The sequence below is a fragment of the Botrytis byssoidea genome (assembly GCF_014898295.1).
Source record: "Botrytis byssoidea strain MUCL 94 chromosome Unknown BBYS_031, whole genome shotgun sequence".
NCBI classification, from domain to species: domain Eukaryota; kingdom Fungi; phylum Ascomycota; class Leotiomycetes; order Helotiales; family Sclerotiniaceae; genus Botrytis; species Botrytis byssoidea.
In genome coordinates, this window is record NW_024065872.1 from 215033 (window position 1) to 235374 (window position 20342).

The 20342-nt window shown below is 38.7% G+C and overlaps 9 protein-coding genes across 9 annotated transcripts; 5 read left to right on the plus strand and 4 right to left on the minus strand.

Annotated features, from left to right (window-relative positions):
- Nucleotides 1-1042: 1042 nt before the first annotated feature.
- EAE97_010868 (uncharacterized protein) lies at nt 1043-1687 on the minus strand (the record flags this gene model as incomplete). Its single annotated transcript, XM_038881383.1, has 2 exons — nt 1043-1147; nt 1220-1687. 2 exons carry the CDS (start codon nt 1685-1687, stop codon nt 1043-1045), a joined length of 573 nt encoding a protein of 190 aa, XP_038727773.1.
- A 628-nt stretch (nt 1688-2315) lies between these two features.
- On the minus strand, nt 2316-3571 carry EAE97_010869 (uncharacterized protein). Its single transcript, XM_038881384.1, has 2 exons — nt 3325-3571; nt 2316-3236 (listed from the first exon to the last, which is right to left on the minus strand). The coding sequence occupies exons 1-2, from the start codon at nt 3507-3509 to the stop codon at nt 2480-2482; spliced, it is 942 nt and encodes a 313-aa protein (XP_038727774.1). The 5' UTR covers nt 3510-3571; the 3' UTR covers nt 2316-2479.
- A 598-nt stretch (nt 3572-4169) lies between these two features.
- On the plus strand, nt 4170-5517 carry EAE97_010870 (uncharacterized protein; the record flags this gene model as incomplete). Its single annotated transcript, XM_038881385.1, has 2 exons — nt 4170-4221; nt 4277-5517. 2 exons carry the CDS (start codon nt 4170-4172, stop codon nt 5515-5517), a joined length of 1293 nt encoding a protein of 430 aa, XP_038727775.1.
- Nucleotides 5518-7905: 2388 nt separating this feature from the next.
- Nucleotides 7906-10326, plus strand: EAE97_010871 (uncharacterized protein; the record flags this gene model as incomplete). The annotated part of the gene is made up of 6 exons (XM_038881386.1): nt 7906-7955; nt 8066-8258; nt 8315-8472; nt 8525-8841; nt 8889-9799; nt 9856-10326. 6 exons carry the CDS (start codon nt 7906-7908, stop codon nt 10324-10326), a joined length of 2100 nt encoding a protein of 699 aa, XP_038727776.1.
- A 694-nt stretch (nt 10327-11020) lies between these two features.
- EAE97_010872 (uncharacterized protein) lies at nt 11021-11935 on the plus strand (the record flags this gene model as incomplete). Its single annotated transcript, XM_038881387.1, has 1 exon — nt 11021-11935. The coding sequence occupies one exon, from the start codon at nt 11021-11023 to the stop codon at nt 11933-11935; it is 915 nt and encodes a 304-aa protein (XP_038727777.1).
- A 740-nt stretch (nt 11936-12675) lies between these two features.
- Nucleotides 12676-13456, plus strand: EAE97_010873 (uncharacterized protein; the record flags this gene model as incomplete). Its single annotated transcript, XM_038881388.1, has 2 exons — nt 12676-12711; nt 12770-13456. 2 exons carry the CDS (start codon nt 12676-12678, stop codon nt 13454-13456), a joined length of 723 nt encoding a protein of 240 aa, XP_038727778.1.
- A 433-nt stretch (nt 13457-13889) lies between these two features.
- On the minus strand, nt 13890-15333 carry EAE97_010874 (uncharacterized protein; the record flags this gene model as incomplete). Its single annotated transcript, XM_038881389.1, has 2 exons — nt 13890-14212; nt 14263-15333. The coding sequence occupies 2 exons, from the start codon at nt 15331-15333 to the stop codon at nt 14120-14122; spliced, it is 1164 nt and encodes a 387-aa protein (XP_038727779.1). The 3' UTR covers nt 13890-14119.
- Nucleotides 15334-16441: 1108 nt separating this feature from the next.
- EAE97_010875 (uncharacterized protein) lies at nt 16442-17353 on the minus strand (the record flags this gene model as incomplete). The annotated part of the gene is made up of 3 exons (XM_038881390.1): nt 16442-16664; nt 16713-17194; nt 17243-17353. 3 exons carry the CDS (start codon nt 17351-17353, stop codon nt 16442-16444), a joined length of 816 nt encoding a protein of 271 aa, XP_038727780.1.
- A 297-nt stretch (nt 17354-17650) lies between these two features.
- EAE97_010876 (uncharacterized protein) lies at nt 17651-19836 on the plus strand (the record flags this gene model as incomplete). Its single annotated transcript, XM_038881391.1, has 4 exons — nt 17651-17929; nt 17984-18006; nt 18056-18915; nt 18989-19836. 4 exons carry the CDS (start codon nt 17651-17653, stop codon nt 19834-19836), a joined length of 2010 nt encoding a protein of 669 aa, XP_038727781.1.
- Between the last annotated feature and the right edge of the window lie 506 nt (nt 19837-20342).

Sequence of the window (20342 nt, forward strand, 5' to 3'; positions counted from 1 at the left end):
ATTGTTTTAGTATGTTGGAGGTATCGGAAGGTAAAGTTAGTGCGGAAATTAGTTTATAGGATTAATGAAACCCCAACTGATGAAGAGTTGGAGAAGATGAATAATGAGGAATAACAAGAAATCAAGGGACCTGATCTTTACAAATCACAAGGGATGAATGATTGATGATCAGAGTATTGAGGAAATGTTACCTGTCACTTGATTCATCATGGTCTTAATTGTTATCGAGAAAGACAATGGACTTCCATCTCCTTTCGACTTGCTTTGGGTACTAGATAACTCGTCGTGTCAATTAACATCCTACTTCAAATCTTGCGTACATTGATTATCGTCGTGTCAATTAACATTCCATTTCAAATATTGCGTGATTTATTAACCCTAGATAAGTCCACAGACAATTCATTCATAATTTCGAAGTCCAAACGAGATAATTCTTATTATTACAACAATAACTATCACTTATCTCTCTCCTAACCAGAACCTATGCCATAAACAAGACCTATAACCGAATCTTCAACCCCACCATCCCTATACCTCCCTCCTGCTACCCCAATAATACTTTCTCCTTCAACTGCTAAAACCCCTACTTTATCCCTCACCATTATATCCCCAATCACTGCTGGTTCATCCGCCAAACTTTTGAAAAGTTTTCCCTCATTTCCAGTGCTACCATGTAGTTTGATTGGTAATTTTGGAATGTACGTATATTCATCAACCCAGTATGAAGAGATAGATCATGTACACTAAACTCAAATCTCACGTAAAACATTGGGTTTCAGTTTTAAATTGAGCCGCATTACTGATTTCGTCGATTGAAGTCTCACAGCTGACGGAATATAAATTCTCCGAAATCATGGCTTATAACGACATCTTCTGTAAACATCGGTTTTTGATAATTTCAATCACTAAGCGCGAGGGGTATGAATCATAAATATGGATTTTACACTTGGGTGAATGAAAACCTTAGAGCAGATGAGAGTGTCACGAGTGTGTAAAATAAAATGCAAAGAATAATATGCTTATTTTCAATCAAGTCATCGACTCATTCGTCGTTCATCTCCCGGAGCATCGAACTTTGTAGTGGGGTGGGGTACAGATGACTACCAATGTAATCAAGACTCTTTCCAATTCGAACTTCCGAAAGTACCTAGTATTTACAACTGACCATCAAAAGATCAGTACCAATAATAAATGTTAGAATGAATGATTAAAAACTCACATCACCACTAGCATATTCAGCATAACAATCAGTCCACTCGTTGGGTTTGGAGATTACCAGTCTTTCTTGCTTATAACAATTTTCTACCCCAACAAAATCCGGCGATACAGCACTACTACCAATAATATCTCCAATAGATGCCTGTGGAGCATCATAACCAATTCCGATTGTAACAGTGAATGGATCTACGGGTATTGTCACTGTCCATGAATTATCATGCCATTTGATTGTTTCGTATAAATTGATAGAGGCAAATGAATCGGGTGGTAAATGGGATTGGACAGTTGATACAGATGAATAGTATGAGATTTCAGAATAGGAAGATTGAGTAAGAGTATTGTAACAATCAGTAGGATAATATACTTTCAAAGTATCTCTAGTTGAAAGTAGAGCTGTAGAATTGCAGATGGAGAATGTAAAGAAAGATAGTAAAAGCAAGTGAAAATTGATGGATTTTGGAGAAATCATTTTGGTAGAAGATATAGAGAAATGCCTAACGAGGGCTTTTCAAATGTGTTTTGTATGTATTTTGGACCATATATCAAGGAGAAATGGATTCCTTTATGGAAGGACTGTTCAGGACGGGATGATATTTGACTCGGATCATCATTAAATTGATGTGAAATTTGTAAACCAAGGCTGATGCCTGCTTGGCATTCAATATGTATTGAATTTGAATTGTAACGATTGAACTTCATTATACATCATAGTACAATAACACTTGATCAAGTACGATGAGGCTTTTCCAATAATCTTTTTAGGTGTAGGTTAACGATCAGTTGTGGAAGATTTGAAGATTATGACTGGGCTTGTGGCTTTCTGTCTCCGTGTACTTATAATAATGTTGAGAAATTCGGGCAATTGCGCATATTCCGGTTCTGGAATCTGTAGACAATTTCTAGAATAGATGAGACGAGCTACCGCATCATAAATATTACAAATTCAGACGGAAAATGGTCGTTTCCCAAGTCGACCTTTAGTATCAGCTGTTCACCCCCACTAAGCAATGAATAAATGACAGAAAACGAACTCAAATCCGACTACCAGGAAATGACTGGAATTGAATAACCTTTATTCAGCTTCCTTAGATGAAGACTCCATGAAGTAACGAAGTCAAATTAGAGTTTGTAGTTCTGAACTTTAGCATTAAATTTCTCCACTCATATTCGACTAATCATACTCGATTACTCATACCTACTCAACTCCTGATACTCAACTACTCATACTCCTAGTCATACTCCTACTCCTACTCATACTCAACTACTCCAATAAATTCAAGACCTCGACTATAGCATTGGCTAAATTTCCAGTCTCCCATATTTTGTTGTGAGTTCCTTTCAAATGATTTTTGAGATTTTTCACCACTACTCCTCCATTAATACCTTGCAAATTCTTCACCATAACATCGATTTGTATCTCATCAACCAACTCATCATCTGGTGAAGTAGCAAAAGCAAGAATCTTTCCACTCTTTTCAATTTCCTCAAAATTGGAAAATCTTGCTGGTGAAACTTCATCCCAAAGGTTTTCGTCAGACCCAAATGCTTGAGTGAGAAATTCATTGTATGCAGGATGAGAATGTGTTTCACGAAGTAATCTTAAATCGTAAATTCCAGCTACTCCAAGAACATATCGTGGGAGTTTAAAATTTAAATCCTCATCTGATATACCACAAGAATGTAAATATTCTTTTCCCATCGAAATCTGCATTGATAGTGTTGCACCACATGAATGACCAACGAGTAGATATTGATCTTCGATAGAGTATTTAGATTGTAAATAAGATAGCGCAGAACATATATCTTGTAGGTGATCAGGGTGCTTAGCATTACGATATTCGTGTCTCGGAGTTGATGAAGAATCTTGAGGAAAAGATAGATGAGAAGATAGACGATAATTGATGCTTGCAAATGACGCGATCTTGGATTCAACAGATGAAGTCACAAGACGATTGATCGTTGGAATGAAAGAAGAGGATGTTTCAAGTGGATCACGCCACGCTCCCCCATGAATATAACTGAAAAGATGTTAGAATGATGAGATTGATGAGATGATGAGAGTCACGTGATTAATATACAAAGTGTGACGAATTCGGGAGTTCTTACATGACCCAAATCTTGGATGAAGTTGTGGAAGGTTCTCCAACGACTCCCGTGAGAGACGTATCATCTTTGCTATGTCTTGTAGAAAAGATACTCAAAGTTTGCAAGTCATGCTCTTGTGCGTATTTGACATCTTCTCGTAAAAAGTCAACATGAGCATTGACTGATGGATCATTTAGATTAGTCATTCTGACTTTGAGTTTTCGATCATAAAACGTGTTGATGTAAATTTGGGAATGTCATCGAAAAGTAAGGCAAGACATCACCAATAATAAAGCTGTAATGTCGGAAGGTGTACCATCCACGTGCCATCCTAGTAAGGACTGCGGGAATCAAATTGATAGTTGGTAACACGCTAACGGATCGGAAGCGGAATGTCTTACATAAGTCATGATAAAGTTCTAATAAGTTATTCTAACAATTCGCCAATTAATCCCATCTTCAAAAAGTCAAACTATTCTATTTACACAACACGGAAGCGGATGCGGAAATCATTCAGCTTAGATGTATTGTATCTACGAATCATTCCTATCTCGACGATAAGTAAGTGAGGGGTTTCATCCTAATGCAAGATGTTGCAGACTCTACGATTAACCAATTCGGAACTGCACCAGCTATATCCATCATAGGTAAGAACTGTGGTGATGCAATGGAGACGTTATAAAGAGTGTCAAGGTAAATCACTCTTATGTTTTCATTTCTGGTCAAGTAAAGCTTTTATCTTTCATCTTTTTATTTGATCTTTTGATTTGATTTCAAACATTTGAGTATCCGTGAATCTATTTTGTCGAGATTTCATATCATCCATCTTACAATACTCGAAATTCGCGTCGATCAATATTAGCTCAATGGAGAATTCCTGGAGAGAATTGAATATTGGTGTAATTGGTGGTGGGATAGGTATGCATAAACCTCATTCAAAATTGTACAATAACTAACCAATCTGATGAAATAGGTGGTCTCGCTGCTGCTACAAGTTTACGACAAGCCGGACATCGAGTCACAATATATGAACGAGCAGATTTCGCTGGAGAAGTGGGTGCTTCTATATCTTGTGCGGCGAATGGTACAAAGTGGCTTGAACAATGGGGTGTCAATATCTCAATTGGACGACCTGTGGTTCTAGAAAAACTTATATCGCATGATTGGAAAACTGGAGAGGTTCAAAATGTATATGATTTGGCCGACTACAAGAGTAGATGGGGATACGTTTATAATATGTTTCACAGAGTCAATATGCATGAAATGTTGATGGATTCTGCTACTGGGCCAAATCATTCCGGCACTCCGGCACTCCTAAAATGCAATCACAAATGCGCCGAGATCGATCATGAACAAGGCATTGCTACTTTTGAGAATGGCCTCCAAGTCAAACATGATTTGATTATTGGCGCAGATGGTATTGGGTCACAAGTACGAAAAACTCTAGGAATTGTGCCAGATCGAGAATTATCTACATCTACATGTTTGCATTGTATTATCGAAACGAAAGATGCAAGGAGGTTAGGACTTCGAGATTTATCACCGAATAGTGCTATCGAGTTTTGGGGTGGGCAAGGAATTCACAAGATTGTATTCTCACCATGTCGAGATGGAGAAGTTCACTCATTCTATTGTTTCTTTCCAACAAACGAAAGTCCTCATGCCAGTGAAGGTTGGAATATTAATCTTACCGTTGAAGATATTCTCCGACCATTTCCTGACCTCGACCCGGAACTTCTTGCATTATTCAAGAACTCGACTGACGTCAAACCATGGAGATTATTTGTTCATCAACCATATCCATATTGGCAAAAGGGTTCTACTTGTATTCTTGGTGATGCAGCACATCCTATGCTTCCAGATCAAAGTCAAGGGGCATGTCAAGCTTTAGAAGATGCGGCTGCATTGGGTATAATTTTTGGAAGGAAATATGGATTTGCAAATTCAAAAGCAACCATTAGCGAGGGGTTAAAGTTGTATGAACAAATTCGTAAGCCTAGAGCTTCTCGGGTACAAGCGGCTAGTGCTCGTGCTAGGGTAAATATCAATGAACGGATCGGATTTTCATCGAATACCAATAACCCTAATTACAAAGTATTGGATGAGAAGAAGAAATTAACAATCGAGGAGATGAATGAATATGATATGGATTTGGATATTGAGAGAAATGTTTCGGGTACAAAACCAGAAGTCGAGATGAGGGCCAGCTTATAGAATTTAGTACTTGCTGTTCATGGGCTTGGGGGACATTAAGGAGTACATTGAGGGGTATATTGAGGGGTGCATTGTCGAGTACATCGAGGAGTAAATCGAGGAGTAAATCGAGGACTACATCAAGGAGTATCAAGGAGTCTTTTGATTTCTGAATACCCTAGATGGTATACTTTTCATTATATTAAACAAAATTATAATAGCTTCATGATCATATTCGAGATTGAAATCTTCATATCAGTATTGAACATCTTATAACGTAGTTTAACACCGAGTGGCCCATATCACCGAGTGGCCCACTTTCACCTCAATTTACATCTTTCTCTTTCAACACGCGTTTTATCAACAACCTATAATGAATTCGAATAATCAAAAAGCTCATATACTCCTTGCTATCGAAGCTATTCATAAAGATAAAAAACTAAGTATTCGAAAAGCCGCTATACTCTATAATATCCCTTGTACGACTCTTCGATATAGAATGGAAGGTTTATCTCTTTGTATAGAAACTCGAGCCAATAGTCATAAGATTACAGAATTAGAAGAAGAGGTGATTGTTCAATATATACTCGATATGGATTCAAGAGGATTCCCACCTAAATTGAAGAATGTGGAAGATATGGCGAATTATATTCTTGAATCGAGGGGTGCGAAATGTGTTGGGAAGCTCTGGGCGCATCGACTCGTAAAGCGTCGAATTGAATTAAAGACGTGTTTTAGTCGTGTTTATGACTTTCAAAGAGCTCTTTGCGAAGATTCTAAGCTTATTGAAGAGTGGTTTCGATTGGTTGCGAATATGCGAGCGAAATACAGCATTTTGGACGGCGATTTCTACAATTTCGATGAAACAGGCTTTATAATGGGGATTATATGTGCAGCAATGGTTGTTACTAGCGCTGAGAAACACGGTAGAAGTAAATCAGTACAATCAGGCAATCGAGAATGGGCTATAGCAATAATATATGGAAATGCGGAGGGTGAAACTATTCCCTTATTTCTAGTAGTTCAAGGATAGGTTCATCTCTCCAATTGGTATACCGAAACTGGTCTTTCTGCGGAGTGGGCTATTAAATCTATATCTAATGGATGGACAAACAATGAGACAGGTTTAGAATGGTTGAAACACTTCGACAAGCATACTAAGAATCGAAGAGAGGGCAAATATCGAATGTTGGTACTAGATGGACATGAAAGCCACAAATCAGTAGCTTTTCAAGCATACTGTAAAGAGAATGATATTATATGTCTAAATTTACCATTGCATTCAAGTCATTTAACTCAGCCACTTGATGTTGGCTGTTTTGGTAATCTGAAATGTTCATATGGTGCTCAAATCGATGAATTTATCAAGGCACATATCAATCATATTTCGAAGGTTGAATTCTTTATAACTTTCAAAGCTGCATATCAAGAATCAATCACCTCTCAGAATATAAAAGCAGGGTTTCGAGGAATAGGTTTAATCCCATTTAATCCTGAAGCTGTACTCTCAAAATTAGATATTCGAATTCGCACACCTACCCCCCCTTCTTTCAATCTAGATCAATGGATCTCTCAAACCCCTCGCAACCCAACTGAAGCTCTTTCTCAATCAACATTAGTTAAATCTCGAATAACTCGTCATCAATCAAGCTCTCCTACACCTATATTCGAAACTATATTAGCTTTAGCTAAGGGTACAGAGAGATTAGCTTATAAGAATATACTTTTAAATGCAAAGAATCATACACTTCGGGCAGCAAATGAAGTATTAAGCAAACATCGATATGCAAAAAAAACTCAATTATGTCAAAGAGGAGTGCTTACTGGACAAAAGGCTCTTGATATATTATCTCAACAAGAGGTTGATATTCAGATTCAATGTGATAAGTGTCAAAAAGGGGGGAATTCTAATGGGGAAGCATCTTCTAATTGATATTGTAGTAAATGTGGAAAGACAGGATATAATACAAGAACCTGTCAAAATAATGTAATAGATCCTAGATTATTAGATTCTTAATAGTTTCAATCAATTGATTCAATTGTTGTTGAATAATATGAGTTTGAAAGTGTAAATTGAGGTGAAAGTGGGCCACTCGGTGATATGGGCCACTCGGTGTTAAACTACGTTAATGATTACACAAATTTGTATTGAATAAAATATTCCTAACCACTCGGATAGAAAAGGAGAATGATCCGAATAATATCCGTTCTCCGCCGGGAACCCCTGCTCTTTCATCAAACCCAAATATGGTTAGTAACATAATTATGACTACTACTAGTGCATTAATTGCACTGACTTCTTTATCAATAAACTAACTTTTATCCCACTCACGCATTTCAATTGATAAACAAATACCATGATAGATGAACGACCTCAATCTTTTTGCACATTTCATCGAAAGTGCTTCAATGTCAGAACGTCCAGCAAAACGTATTCGCCAAGCATGTGAGCCATGTCGGTACGTAATAGTTCTTTCCATTTGGATTAAGGGATGGACAGTATGATAAGTGGGGAATCAAAGAACATGAATATATAAAATTGTTTTGACTGATGAATAACTTGAAATAGGCGCAAGAAAACAAGATGTCCGGGTGAAAAACCAATTTGCTCACATTGTGCAAGATTAAGACAAAATTGTTATTATGCTGATGATGGTTTAAATCATGTCAATGAGAGAACCTCGATTGAGAGAACTCCACTACCAACACCGACTCGAATACCAGAGAGAAGCCATGTGAGATCATCAAATGATATAAACTTGGTAAGTCATAGATGTAGGATTTTGATTATGAGTATCAGTGCTTATAAGTTTATTAGGAAGATAGATTGAAATCAGTTGAGGCTCAACTTGCAGAAGTCCTTTCAAATCAAGTATCCATGAGTAGGAGTGCGTCAAGACATATGTCAAATTCCCCTGTTTTATCACAGTTGGGACAGACAATGAGAACACCAAATGTTTTTAGGCTTTCGAGTAGGTGAGAATTTCAATGCGATGATTTATACGGTCATCAAATTGACAAATTAAAGCAAACTTCCACCATATGAGGCAGTCATAAGTATTGCAAAAACTTACTTACTATACTGCGATTGTCAACCACTTCCTGTATTTTGTCGGAAGAGATTTGTTGAAACACTCAACGACCGTGATCCAGAAGTAATTTTCTCTATCCTAGCTTTGGCAATACGCTTTTCAGACGATGATATCTTCCGGGATAATCAATCTGAACTCACTACGGGATATATAGAGGCAGCTCAATCGATCATCTCCGCCAGAATATTTGGAGGTCGAGTAGAACTTTCAACACTACAATCTTTATGCCTTCTTAGTTTAGTAGACTTCACTAGTATGTATCATACGTCCAAAAAATACTACACAGCTGACACTTTTCAGATGGGAATACACGACAAGCAAGTGTAAATAGTAGTTTAGCCATGAGTTTAGCCCATAATGCTGGTCTCACGACTGAAACTCATGCACCTTTATCTGATTCGTTACGTGAAGAACGTCGACGATGTTTTTGGAGTTTATTCCTCCTCAAAAGATTACACGGAGCAGAGTTTAGTGTTATAGATTTTGCAGGTGAAGATAAATTTCCATGGTATCCAGAAACCACTGGGAAACCATTAAATCATGGGCAATTTACCAATGGAGAAACTCCCGACCTTTCATCTCCAGAGTTTACTATATCTGATACTCAAGATAAAGGTGTCGTTGCTTATGCCATTCAGCTTAGTGAAGTGTGGTTTAAGATTACCCGCTACGCGAGGAGACGTGGAAATCCAAGTACCTTACCTCCTTGGTCTCCTCAATCAGACTACGCATTAATCATGGCTCAACAAATGGACTTTGAAACCCGTACCTCACAAATTCATCGCTTCAAATCAGCCAAATTCTCTCAAAGGACTTCCGAAGAATTACATGCCAATCGAGATTATTGGGGTCCTTGGTTATTCATTCAATTTTTATATCACACAAACCTTTGCCTATTAAATAATCCACTTTTGTTATCACTTCGATTAAAACATCTCAAATCTAATATTCCAGAAATATTCTTACAACATATTTCAGATTTGATCTCATCACATGCTAGTTGGGTCATTAGATATATTGATATGTTGGAAGTTAAATCCTTCAAAGTCTCTGATCCATTTCTTGCTCATTGTGTAGCAATCATTGCAACGATATATTTACAAGAATGTTTTGCTGATGATCCAATTGTACGACAAGAAAAACGAGACAACTTTGATAAGTGTTTGAAATTTATACGAGACTTTAAAGAATGGCCTCATGTTGCTCGAATGGTAAGTTGATTTATCCTTGAGAATTTTGTTTCTGTTTTGTACTAACAATAACTCAGGCGGAAAAACTTCAACGTCTTTGTGATACAGTTTCATCCACTTATACAAATCCTGATGCACCACCACAAACTCCTAATCGTAGTCTTCTCATTGACCTAGGTCAATTTTGGGAAATTCTAGAATACTCTTCCTCGAGTGAAATCCCCGCATTGGCTCGTCGTCTTTTCGGACCATCATTATATTCGGCTTCAATTCCTACTACTCATGAAATTAGTCATGCTTCATCATTACCAGAACCAACTAGAGTTGATAGACAAGATTTTGAGGGATCCGGTCCGAATTCTGTTAATACTAGTGTGGTGAATCTAGGAAATGGAACAACAGATCAAGAACAAGAGCAAGAATTTGTTCAACCACCATTTCATTATTCTGATGATGAATTGGCAGTTTTGGCGGAGAGTTTTTTCCATCAAAGGGGTGATGGAATGGGTCATATGGAGGATTGGTGGAGTACTGGGAATTTTAGTTGAGTCTTTTGACTTATGATTGGGATTATCTTTGTGGTGATGGTAAATGGTTTATTCACTTGTAAATAATTTGGCAAATATGAAAGAAATATTATGAAAATCCGCATCGGTGTTTTATATGTGAGGAGTGGATACTCATTGAACTGTGTATCATGATTCTTTTTAATGTTGAAACCTTGAGGGTAGAGGTGACTGCTTGTTTGGTGGTAAGATACAGCACTCTTCTGACACGAAGGGCAGGAACGACAAAGAGACGCGGAATCTATAGTAACGAAGTCAGAATTAACCAAAAAGTTGTCAAATCAATTCTAATCGAATTCATACTCTCGGTATTGGGGGATTGCGTCTGTGAAATTCTTTTGATGGTTATAGTTCGGAAGCAGTGTACTTAAATAAATTCGCAGTAATAGTATCTGGTTCTCAGCACTTGCTGCCATTTTGATTTGACTAGAATAATGCATTGTTCTAAAGATAAATTTTGAAGATACCTCGAAGAAATATCAAAAAAAGCTCATTCTGATAGAGAACAACATTGGAACAAAGACTTTGTACGGCTTATATAGGTTTGGGGTTTTACAATCATTGTTAAAAAACCATCCTCGTCTATTTGACTATCTCTACACCACACTACACTACTCAAGTAACCAGATTGTGTATTTCAGACCTCACCTCACGAGAACCAGAAATTACACTCGAGATGGATTCTCAAGATCAATCTTCTAATCAAGCTCCGGCTCAAGATCAGTCATCTAATGATCAAGCCCCAGTTGAGTTTACACTTTTTCCACAGCTTCCCCTAGACATACGAGTCATGATCTGGAAGCTCACTTTAACTCCTCGTTTGTTGAATAGACGGTGCTTGAGCGTTAACAGCGACCAACCTCTAACTTCTATTAACATTCTTTCTTTACTTGGCGTTAATGCAGAGACTAGATATGAATCCCTAAAATGCTACAAAAACATAGCAATTTCGGCCGAGCATCTTCAGAATTTAAGACTTTCAGGGAATTTTTGGGTTCCAAAGGGAGAGAAACTCAGGATTCTCCTCAATCCTGAAATCGACACTATAGTCGATGACTACCTTCGTTGTGATTTTTATCTACCTAGCAGGGATACTAATGCATTATGGCCGCAAGAGTGTCCACTACTCATAGATCCAGACTTTATCAGGAAGGTTCGAGTATCTCCCGATGTTTTCATGAATACCTTTAGTCTTGTGATGCGGGCTTCACCTTTTCTGCATTTTTTTTATCACTCATTTGAGGACATCAAATTCAGGAACTACAATGCACATCGCACCATATTCACAAACTTGCCATATAACAATTTGAATGAGTTCATTGTTCAGGAATTTGATTGCTTCCGTCGACATAAGTTTGATTCTCCGAGGAGGAGAGCTATGTGGAAAAATGTTCTGGAAATCATGTTCAAGGCCGAAGCAACTCGCAGTTTGAAAGCCCACACTCAAGTCTCAATTCCAAATATCAGGATACGTTCAGGCACAAAGGTAGGCCTTTGTGATCGTTGCACTGTTCGAATCACCCCATGGACCAAGTGGCCATTAGAACATATCCGCCTACCCAGAGTAGTAAATCGACGAATGAGAAATTGAGAACGGAGTGTGGAGAAGTCGAATAGCGATAAGTGTCTCTGGCGACAACAACCACTAGGTGTTGAGATTTTTCCTTTTGTGGCGATATCTTTTTGAATTCCTTTCTTTAATTTCATGGTCAATCCAAACCCCCGAAAAACCCCAAATAATATAAATATATAAGTTTCCTTATTATACCAAAGATTCCTCTACTCTAATAAACCCACCTGTCTTCAATATATGTCAAGCTCCAAGTGAAATGAACATGTAATTTAATGATAATCAAGATATATCATTCCTCACAAACTTTGGCTTGGGTAGTATCAATGATGCACCAAAATTATCACCCAGAAAAACCAACACTCTGGCAACTTGCCCTATAAACTCTTCGATGTTGAAAGTAATTATTTACTGAATTTATTACATGTTCTCTTATATCCGACTAACTATTCATTCCCATCTCATTATGTCAGGATTTAATGTGATTCGGAACGTCACTAGTCGACCGAAATTCCGAGGCCCCTCTATTCTTAACCGAACTATGTGGATCTTATTCTTCTTACCTTGAAATCGACGTCTCGTTCATGATATTATAAATATTATAAATCAAGGTGATTTGATATAGTTCTAGACTTCTTCTTCAAACTTTAAATCGACATCATATCTCTTGTATATAAGTCTCATCTCTCGTACAATTCCCTTTTATATCTTTCCATTCCTATTTCTACCCCGCATTACATTCAAACCTCAAACCCAACAAAATGACAGACAATACACCCACATTTCACCACCTCAATGTAAGTTTGAATCACTCCAATTATTCAATAATGCTTCTTAACTTACTAATAATCGAAGGACTCACAATCTCAAAGAATCTTCTGGCTCTTAGAAGAACTTTCCATTCCCTACAATCTCCAACTCCATACCCGCAATCCTATCACCGATCCAAAGGCTCCATTACTCGCACCTCCATCTCTTCAAGCAACAGGTCATTACGGAAAAGCTCCTTTACTCATCACCGGACCTAAAGATGGAAATCGTTATATCCCCGAATCACTCGCCATAGCTACTTACCTCATCCGTACTTTCGATTCCGCTGATACCTTCGGTCTCCGTAATGGTGATTGGATTCGTGATGAAATGCTCATTTCAATTACCTTGACTGATTTAGGAAGAGCAACAAATATCATGTTGATGCTTGATTTCAATGCTATAGCTAATGGAGCTGGACCTATGGGAAAACGATTCGACGGACCTGCTTTGAGGAAAGTATTGGGGGATTTGGAAAAAGAGTTAAAAGAAGGTCCTGAGGGAGGATTTTTCATGGGGAAGAATCCCGGCAGAGCGGATATTATGTTGGAATTTCCAATGGCGTTGATTAAACAGAGAGGTTGGGTAGATTTGGAAAAGGAGTTTCCGGCTTTGGATGAATGGTTAAAGAGATGTTATGAGAGACCTGCTTGGAAGAGGAGTATCGAGAAAGGAAATGGGTATGATTTTACTACATTTCCACAAAAGGCACATTTGCAAGCGCATTTGTAGATAAATTGGTGTACTGTAAAGTATGAAAGGCCTTCAGTATATTTTTCGTGTTATATGTCACATGTATATCACGTGGCGAATCTCTCTATTTATTTTCGGAGTGGAATGGTTTAGATTCTTCTTAGATGTAAATGTAAGATTTTATAGATACACTTGGCATTAGAAGTAGTTTGACGATTCTTTCCGACGTCCAAATTCATAACCAATAGATGGTCAATCTTTTCCAAGTATAATTTTGATGGGCATACGATTCTTCTCCACTTCGACATTCCGGGCTGTCGGGCTGTAGTCTCATAGTGAGAAATATCGGTTGTAATAATCTTTTTCATATAAACAACACACCACTTTATTTACTAGGTTTATGGAATAGTTGACCAAACCGATCAAATTATCTTCAAGTCTTCGTTCCTGGTCAACAGACCACTAGTGGGTGGGTGTATAGATTGACAGGACACTTCCCAGTATTCGATATTTTTGGCAAATTCATTCTTCAATTGTTGAATATCAGAATTAATATTTTGATTGTTCTATCTCTAATCAACAATTGTAATAATCCCCAAAATAAACAATTAGATATATCAAGAGATATTCACAAGTCCATTTTTGTAGTGTCGGGTCCCATCAGTCGTTTACCAACCGGTGGACCAATTCATGATCAATATTTCATGCTGCCAATTTTTCATACTCCACGCTAGCATAAACAAAAGGTCCAGCACCCTTCAAATCATTCTCATCAATGGCAATCGACGTATAGTACTATCCAAAAGTTAGTCAAATTTCAATATCAATTCACAAACAAGACAAACCTCAAATGTAGCATTCGATCCCAAACTTCCTACTATAACTGTTCCTTCCCAATTAACCGTACCATTCGTTCCATTGAAGGCGACGAAGGTCTCCGCAAGATATTTATAACCCTTCTTCATTGGTGCAATATATTCACCTCCAAGATATCCCTTTCTAACACCCTTCAAAATTGCATAAATGAACATTGCTGAACCACTAGATTCGATATAATTTCGTGGTTTTCCTGGATATGGTTCATTCATAACTAACCACCAACCACCTTTCTTATCCTGTGCAGCAGCTACACCTGCCGATGCAGTAATGAACCAATCAAGAAGCTTTGCATATCCTTCATGTGATTCAGGAAAGTAATCGAGAACATCGACTAAAGCCATTAGGTACCATCCCAATGCTCTATCCCACACATTAGGTGAAGCTCCTGTGACGGGATCAGCCCATACTTGAGTTTTACTTTCGTCATAACCATGAACGATAAGATTGGTGGTATGATTGCGACAATGTTCTTCAATAAGTGAATATTGCAATAGGATATCATCCCAAGCAGTAGTATTTGCAGCATCAAAGTAGGATGTCCATTGAGCGTAGAAGACATCAGCCATGAAAATACCATCCAACCACATTTGATTTGGATATGTAGGTGCACGATGCCAGAATCCATCAGATGCAGTTCGTGGATTGTAATTAAATTGTTGGCGTAATTTGTCCGCGGCAACTTTATATCTTGTTTCGTTGGTTCGAGCCCATGTGTCGAGGATGATGGTTCCAATTCGAATATCATCAAGGGAAGCTGGGTGGGATGGATAACCGAGAATTGATCCATTTGCAGATACAGCAGTATCCATTTGTGATTTTAGCCAATTAATGTATGTTGCGTTCCCGGTGGCATTGTATGCCAATTCTACACCTCGATAGAAGACTGCTTGAGCATATTGGGCCGTTTTGGGAACCCCCCTTTGAATGAATGAATCAGAAACCAAGGTAGAATACTTAATAGCAGCATCTTCGGCCCTTGTACTAATTACACTTGCCACAGATGCGGATGCATATGCGAAAAGAAGAGGGTACCGCATCTTGATGTGATTATGAGGCGTGATGAAGAATGAAAAATGAAAAAGAGATAGGAATTGGCCAACTTATATAGTATGTGCACATTCACAAAATCATCATTGAATATATTCTCATGCACAGAGTGACATCGTGCTTATTCACATGTAATCAAGGAACAGGAGATCATTGAGGGGTATAGAGATCATTGAGTCTTGGCCTTCACATCCTCATCCTGAGTTGTCTTGTTTTCAAAAATTTCTCCGTCGGTTGAGGGTATGCCGAGAAATAAAATTCGTACTCCTCAGGGTTACTTGCACTTTCATTCGAAGATAAGATCTACTATGATCAGACTTGATGACTTGATGACTTGATGACTTGATGAGGAGAATTCTCCAGCATACGTGGGGTGTGGGGACCCCGGACGTATTAACCTAGTGAAACGCGGAGAATGACTAGATGGAGAACTTGTTAACCGGAAGGATCGAGCCGTCCAAAGCGATACATATTCTCATGCAGCTTGCTTGAATGATTTGAGAAAGACATAAAAATGAGAAACATACACAATCGGCAATACAACGAAAACATGTTTTGAGCATATCAAATCTAGCTCAAACTCTACGACTAATACACCCCAAGAACTCTTGACAAGCAATATACCTGCCGGGCTAAGGCTATACTCAATTTTTGTACACCGTCTGTTTGTATGTTTGTATGTTGTATGTTAGTTTTGAGGTCGTCAGACCTAGACCACAAACTCAAGAAAGTCAAATATACGCAACCAGACCTAAGCCACAACTTGAAAGAATCATATATATAACACCAGAGCTTGGCCGAACATCGATTCATACTAAGAGTGGTGGACGAACTTCAACAAAACATTGCAGCCAAGGAAAAGGTATAAGATGAGAGTGTGTGGAGTGGGTTAGTTGATGGAGAAACACCAGCACTTTTGCCCAACATGATGAAATCTCTTGGTTCATTTCCAATTGTTTTCGATTGAGAGAATCCATGATAGGTAATTGTCATTCCAAAAGCTTGGAAAAGTGCCTATCAAGTACTCTCTCATAGAGTCGTGTCCGATAGAACAAAACGCCAATGTTTCCCCTTTATGTATACAATCGGTCAGATCTATCAACCCCATCCCACTGAGAATCCCCAAGAGCCATCAAAAGTTTCATCCTCACCCTTCAATGGTCGTAAACATCCCAAGTCCCACGACTTATCTTTCATTTTCTGCAAACAGTGAAATCGTGGGACTTGATTTGGGGCGTAGAATCTTAGTAGCATCTCCATATCTTCTTCGTTCATCGCATGTAGGTCTTCTAAACTATAAGCGTCGCTAACTTTGATCATCCTGCTTGTTATAAGTATGGTGGCAAAATCATCAATCAAAAATGCTTACCACGCCATCCTCTTGGGCCCTTCTTCTGGTCCTGGTGCAACCTTCCTGAGCATTTGCCTTAATTTACCAATCTTCTCTATCCCTTCTCCAATTTTGTCTGGTAAATTCGAAGCAATTTGTCTCCTTACAATATTGGCAAATCGTGGACCTTTCCCATTTGTGCTAACCATGATTTGTAAAGGACCATCTCGATGAACACTTCCAAAGTAGAAGTCACATTCAGGGGGCACATCTGCAATGTTCGCTGCTATTTTCCTTTCCTTACATAATTTCCATATCTGTGAAGATGCTTCCGGGTCATCGACGGCAGTCAATACCATGTCAACATTGTCGAGATCGGATGGTTCGAACTTCCTATCCACAAAGTCGACTTGTCCCTCTTGTACTCGATATGCGACTTCTGGGTTTAGACCTTCTCGAGGTGATACAACAGTGACCTTTGCATCTGCATTTAAAACGTTCAAGATTCGACCTGCTGCAACCTTTCAAATGATTAGCACGGAAGAATGATGATGGAAAGGAGTTTTTACCTCTCCGCCTCCAACTACTAATACTCGTTTATTCTTGATTTGCCATGCCAGTATCAATGATCCGCCACCCTCAACTTTTGGAAAATTTTCTTCACCCATCGGTATTGACATTGAAATATTGGATGTTGTGCATAATAACCAATTCTTTAATAGGTATATTTCTGTGCTTTATTGTAAATGTGAATGCTTATCGTTGATGACATTTACGATAAGCAAATGGAATTCGGTACAGTACCGATAAGGCACAGCCCAGAGAGCTTCGCTTACTCAAGACATTCGAAACCACCGTCACAGAATGAACAAGGCGGAGGGAAAGCCTTGAAGACAGAGAACCTTTAAGTAAATCAATGTCTTGAATTGGTGAGGATCCGAGGTAAAATCCCTCACAATTTTGACATCTTTACAATCATGTCCAGCAGAAAGCTGGGAGGTGGGAGGATTTTGGGTAGTGGGAAGTCATTGGCACCTCCTGCCCCTCCGTCGCAACAACGAAGTTCCAGTTTCATTACCCCATCCGAAAGTACTCTTTCGTTGAGTTCGACTCATTCGATATCTCCTCTTGCGACTTCGCCTTTACCAAATGATAGTCAGGATTTAAAGTCGAGAGTCTCGCTGGAAAATGGTCGCTCTTCAAGTGTCACCGCTGTGACCTCGAAGCTCCAATGTCCAATATGTAGCGAAGAAATGGTAGGCTAGCCCCTTGATATATTGTTATGTGACAACAATAATAATGTTTGGCAGATGACTTTATTGCAATTAAATCGGTATGCCTCTCGTGTTTCGAAAGCCAGAAAGGAAACTCACTCTCTATAGACATCTCGATGATAATCACCAAGAACTTCCAGAGGTAGAACAAGATGAAGTGAAGAATTGGTTCGACAAACAGGTTATTAAGGCAAAGAAGTTTCAACCATTAGCAGTAATAAATCAAAAACTCAAGGGACTAGATGTATTCGAATCAAACGATGTACCAACATCATCGACTCCTATACCGAGCACACTTTCTGGAAATCGCATGTCAACCCCCGAGCCAACAAGACCAGATCCCGACGAAGTAATTACAAGGACACATTGGCAGAAATCAGGATTCAATGATATATGTACGGAACCTATTTGCGGGAAAAGACTTGGTGCTGTCAATGGAAGTGTTAATTGTAGGAAATGTGGTCTTCTATTCTGTGAGGATCACACAATGTATCAAATTAAACTCTCAAGGTCGGCACAACATGAACCTGTAAGGGGATTATGGTGTAGAGTTTGCGAGACTTGTTTCAAGTCAAGAGAAGGATACAATGATCATAATGGTTACTTGCGAGATCATACAAACGACTTTATGGCAATGAGAAGGAAGCATGTGGATAAAGCGTATTTGGAGATCTCGAGGTTAGAGAAACGACTCACGAAATTAACTCAACTACTTGCGAATCCTCCCGAAGATCTGGCCAGTAATGGGACATTGTTATCTTTAGCAGGACAGAAGAATCCGCGCAAAATCCTTGAACAATCAGTGGTAACTTGGGAAGAGGATGCAAAGGTTCCAAAATGTCCTTTTTGTCAACAAGAATTTGGTTCATGGTCATTTCGACGGCATCACTGTCGATTATGTGGACGTGTTGTTTGCTCAGATCCTAGAACTGGATGTTCCTCTGAAATTGGATTAAATGTCACAGCAGGTAAGTTTTTTGTCTTTGTCAATATTCCCAACATTTCCCTATATTTTCAGTGTCATTCATTGACATATTCCAGTGACTGGCACTCAGTCAGAGAAACATTCCGAGAATATTAGTCTCGATATACGAATGTGTCGCGATTGTAAAACTACTGTCTTTTCCAAGAAAGATTTTGCTGCAGAACTCAAGGAGAAAACACCCTTACAACGGGCTTATGAAAATCTTCTACAATTCGAAAAGGGCATTCGTCTATTACTACCCAATTTCCAACGATTATTAGTTGCACTTCAAGATCCGGAAAAACCACCGTCACATGTTCAACTTGCTGAAGCAGCTAAAGTTCGAAAGAGATTAATAGATAGTTTCGGAAAATATGATCAAGCCGGAAGACGCATACGTGACTTACCAACCACATCACCTACTCAACAAAAGATTCAAAAATCAATCTATCAACAATCTTCTAGTTTTCTTCATCTCCATATGCTTCCTCTTAAATCTCTCCCCAAAGTTCTCAAACATGCTACTCCCTCTTCAAGTCACTCATCTTTAAGACCTCAGAATGGTCGTTCCGCTCTCTCAAATATCAAATTCAACGATACAGCCACAGAAACATCGTCACAAGTTTCAGATATCTCCCAAATATCTCAAATGGAACAAGAAGAAAAGGAATTACGAGAAAAATTAATAGTTTTAGAAGAACAGAAATTTTTCGTTGAAGGAATGGTAAAAGATGCGGGGAAGAGAAGAAAGTTTGATGAGGTGGAAGCATTAAAAGCAAATTTGCAGGATATGCAGAGAGAGATTGATACGGTTATGGGGTGTATTGGACAATTGGATTTTGAGGGAGTCTATAGAAGAGAGATGGATGCTGGTGGAAGTGGGAGTGGGAGTGGAAGCGGGAATGGTATCTTGGGTTTACGGTGAACAAATAGATGGAGTTGAGCTGGATATCGAGAAACGTGCACTTGAACTTGAAGCGAAGAATTATCGCACTTAATTCCATACGATACGCACTTTTACTTACATAACATATCGATCGATGCATTGCTGGGCGTTAGATATATTATATGGGACTGGGTGGCTTGGGTAACTCGAGTGAGTACTATGGGATGGAATCACAGTCATGGGTGGGTGGTGTTTGGAATGGGGTTTTTAGGATCAACTAGCTAGGTGTTGTTAGGATCGGATTAGGATTCATTATCATATGTATATTTATACATTCGCAATCGAATTACTTGAATATGGGAGTGTGCAGATCCACGAATTTTGATCGATTGCTTGCTTGCTTATTTGCTTGCTTATTTGCTAGTCTGCCTGTCTATCTGCCTGCCTGCCTGTCTGCTTTAAACAAAATGTGAGCTCATTGAGAGTAAAAATTTGTGAAATAAAGTATAACTCGGAATCGAATCAGAGATATCAGCAGTGGGTTT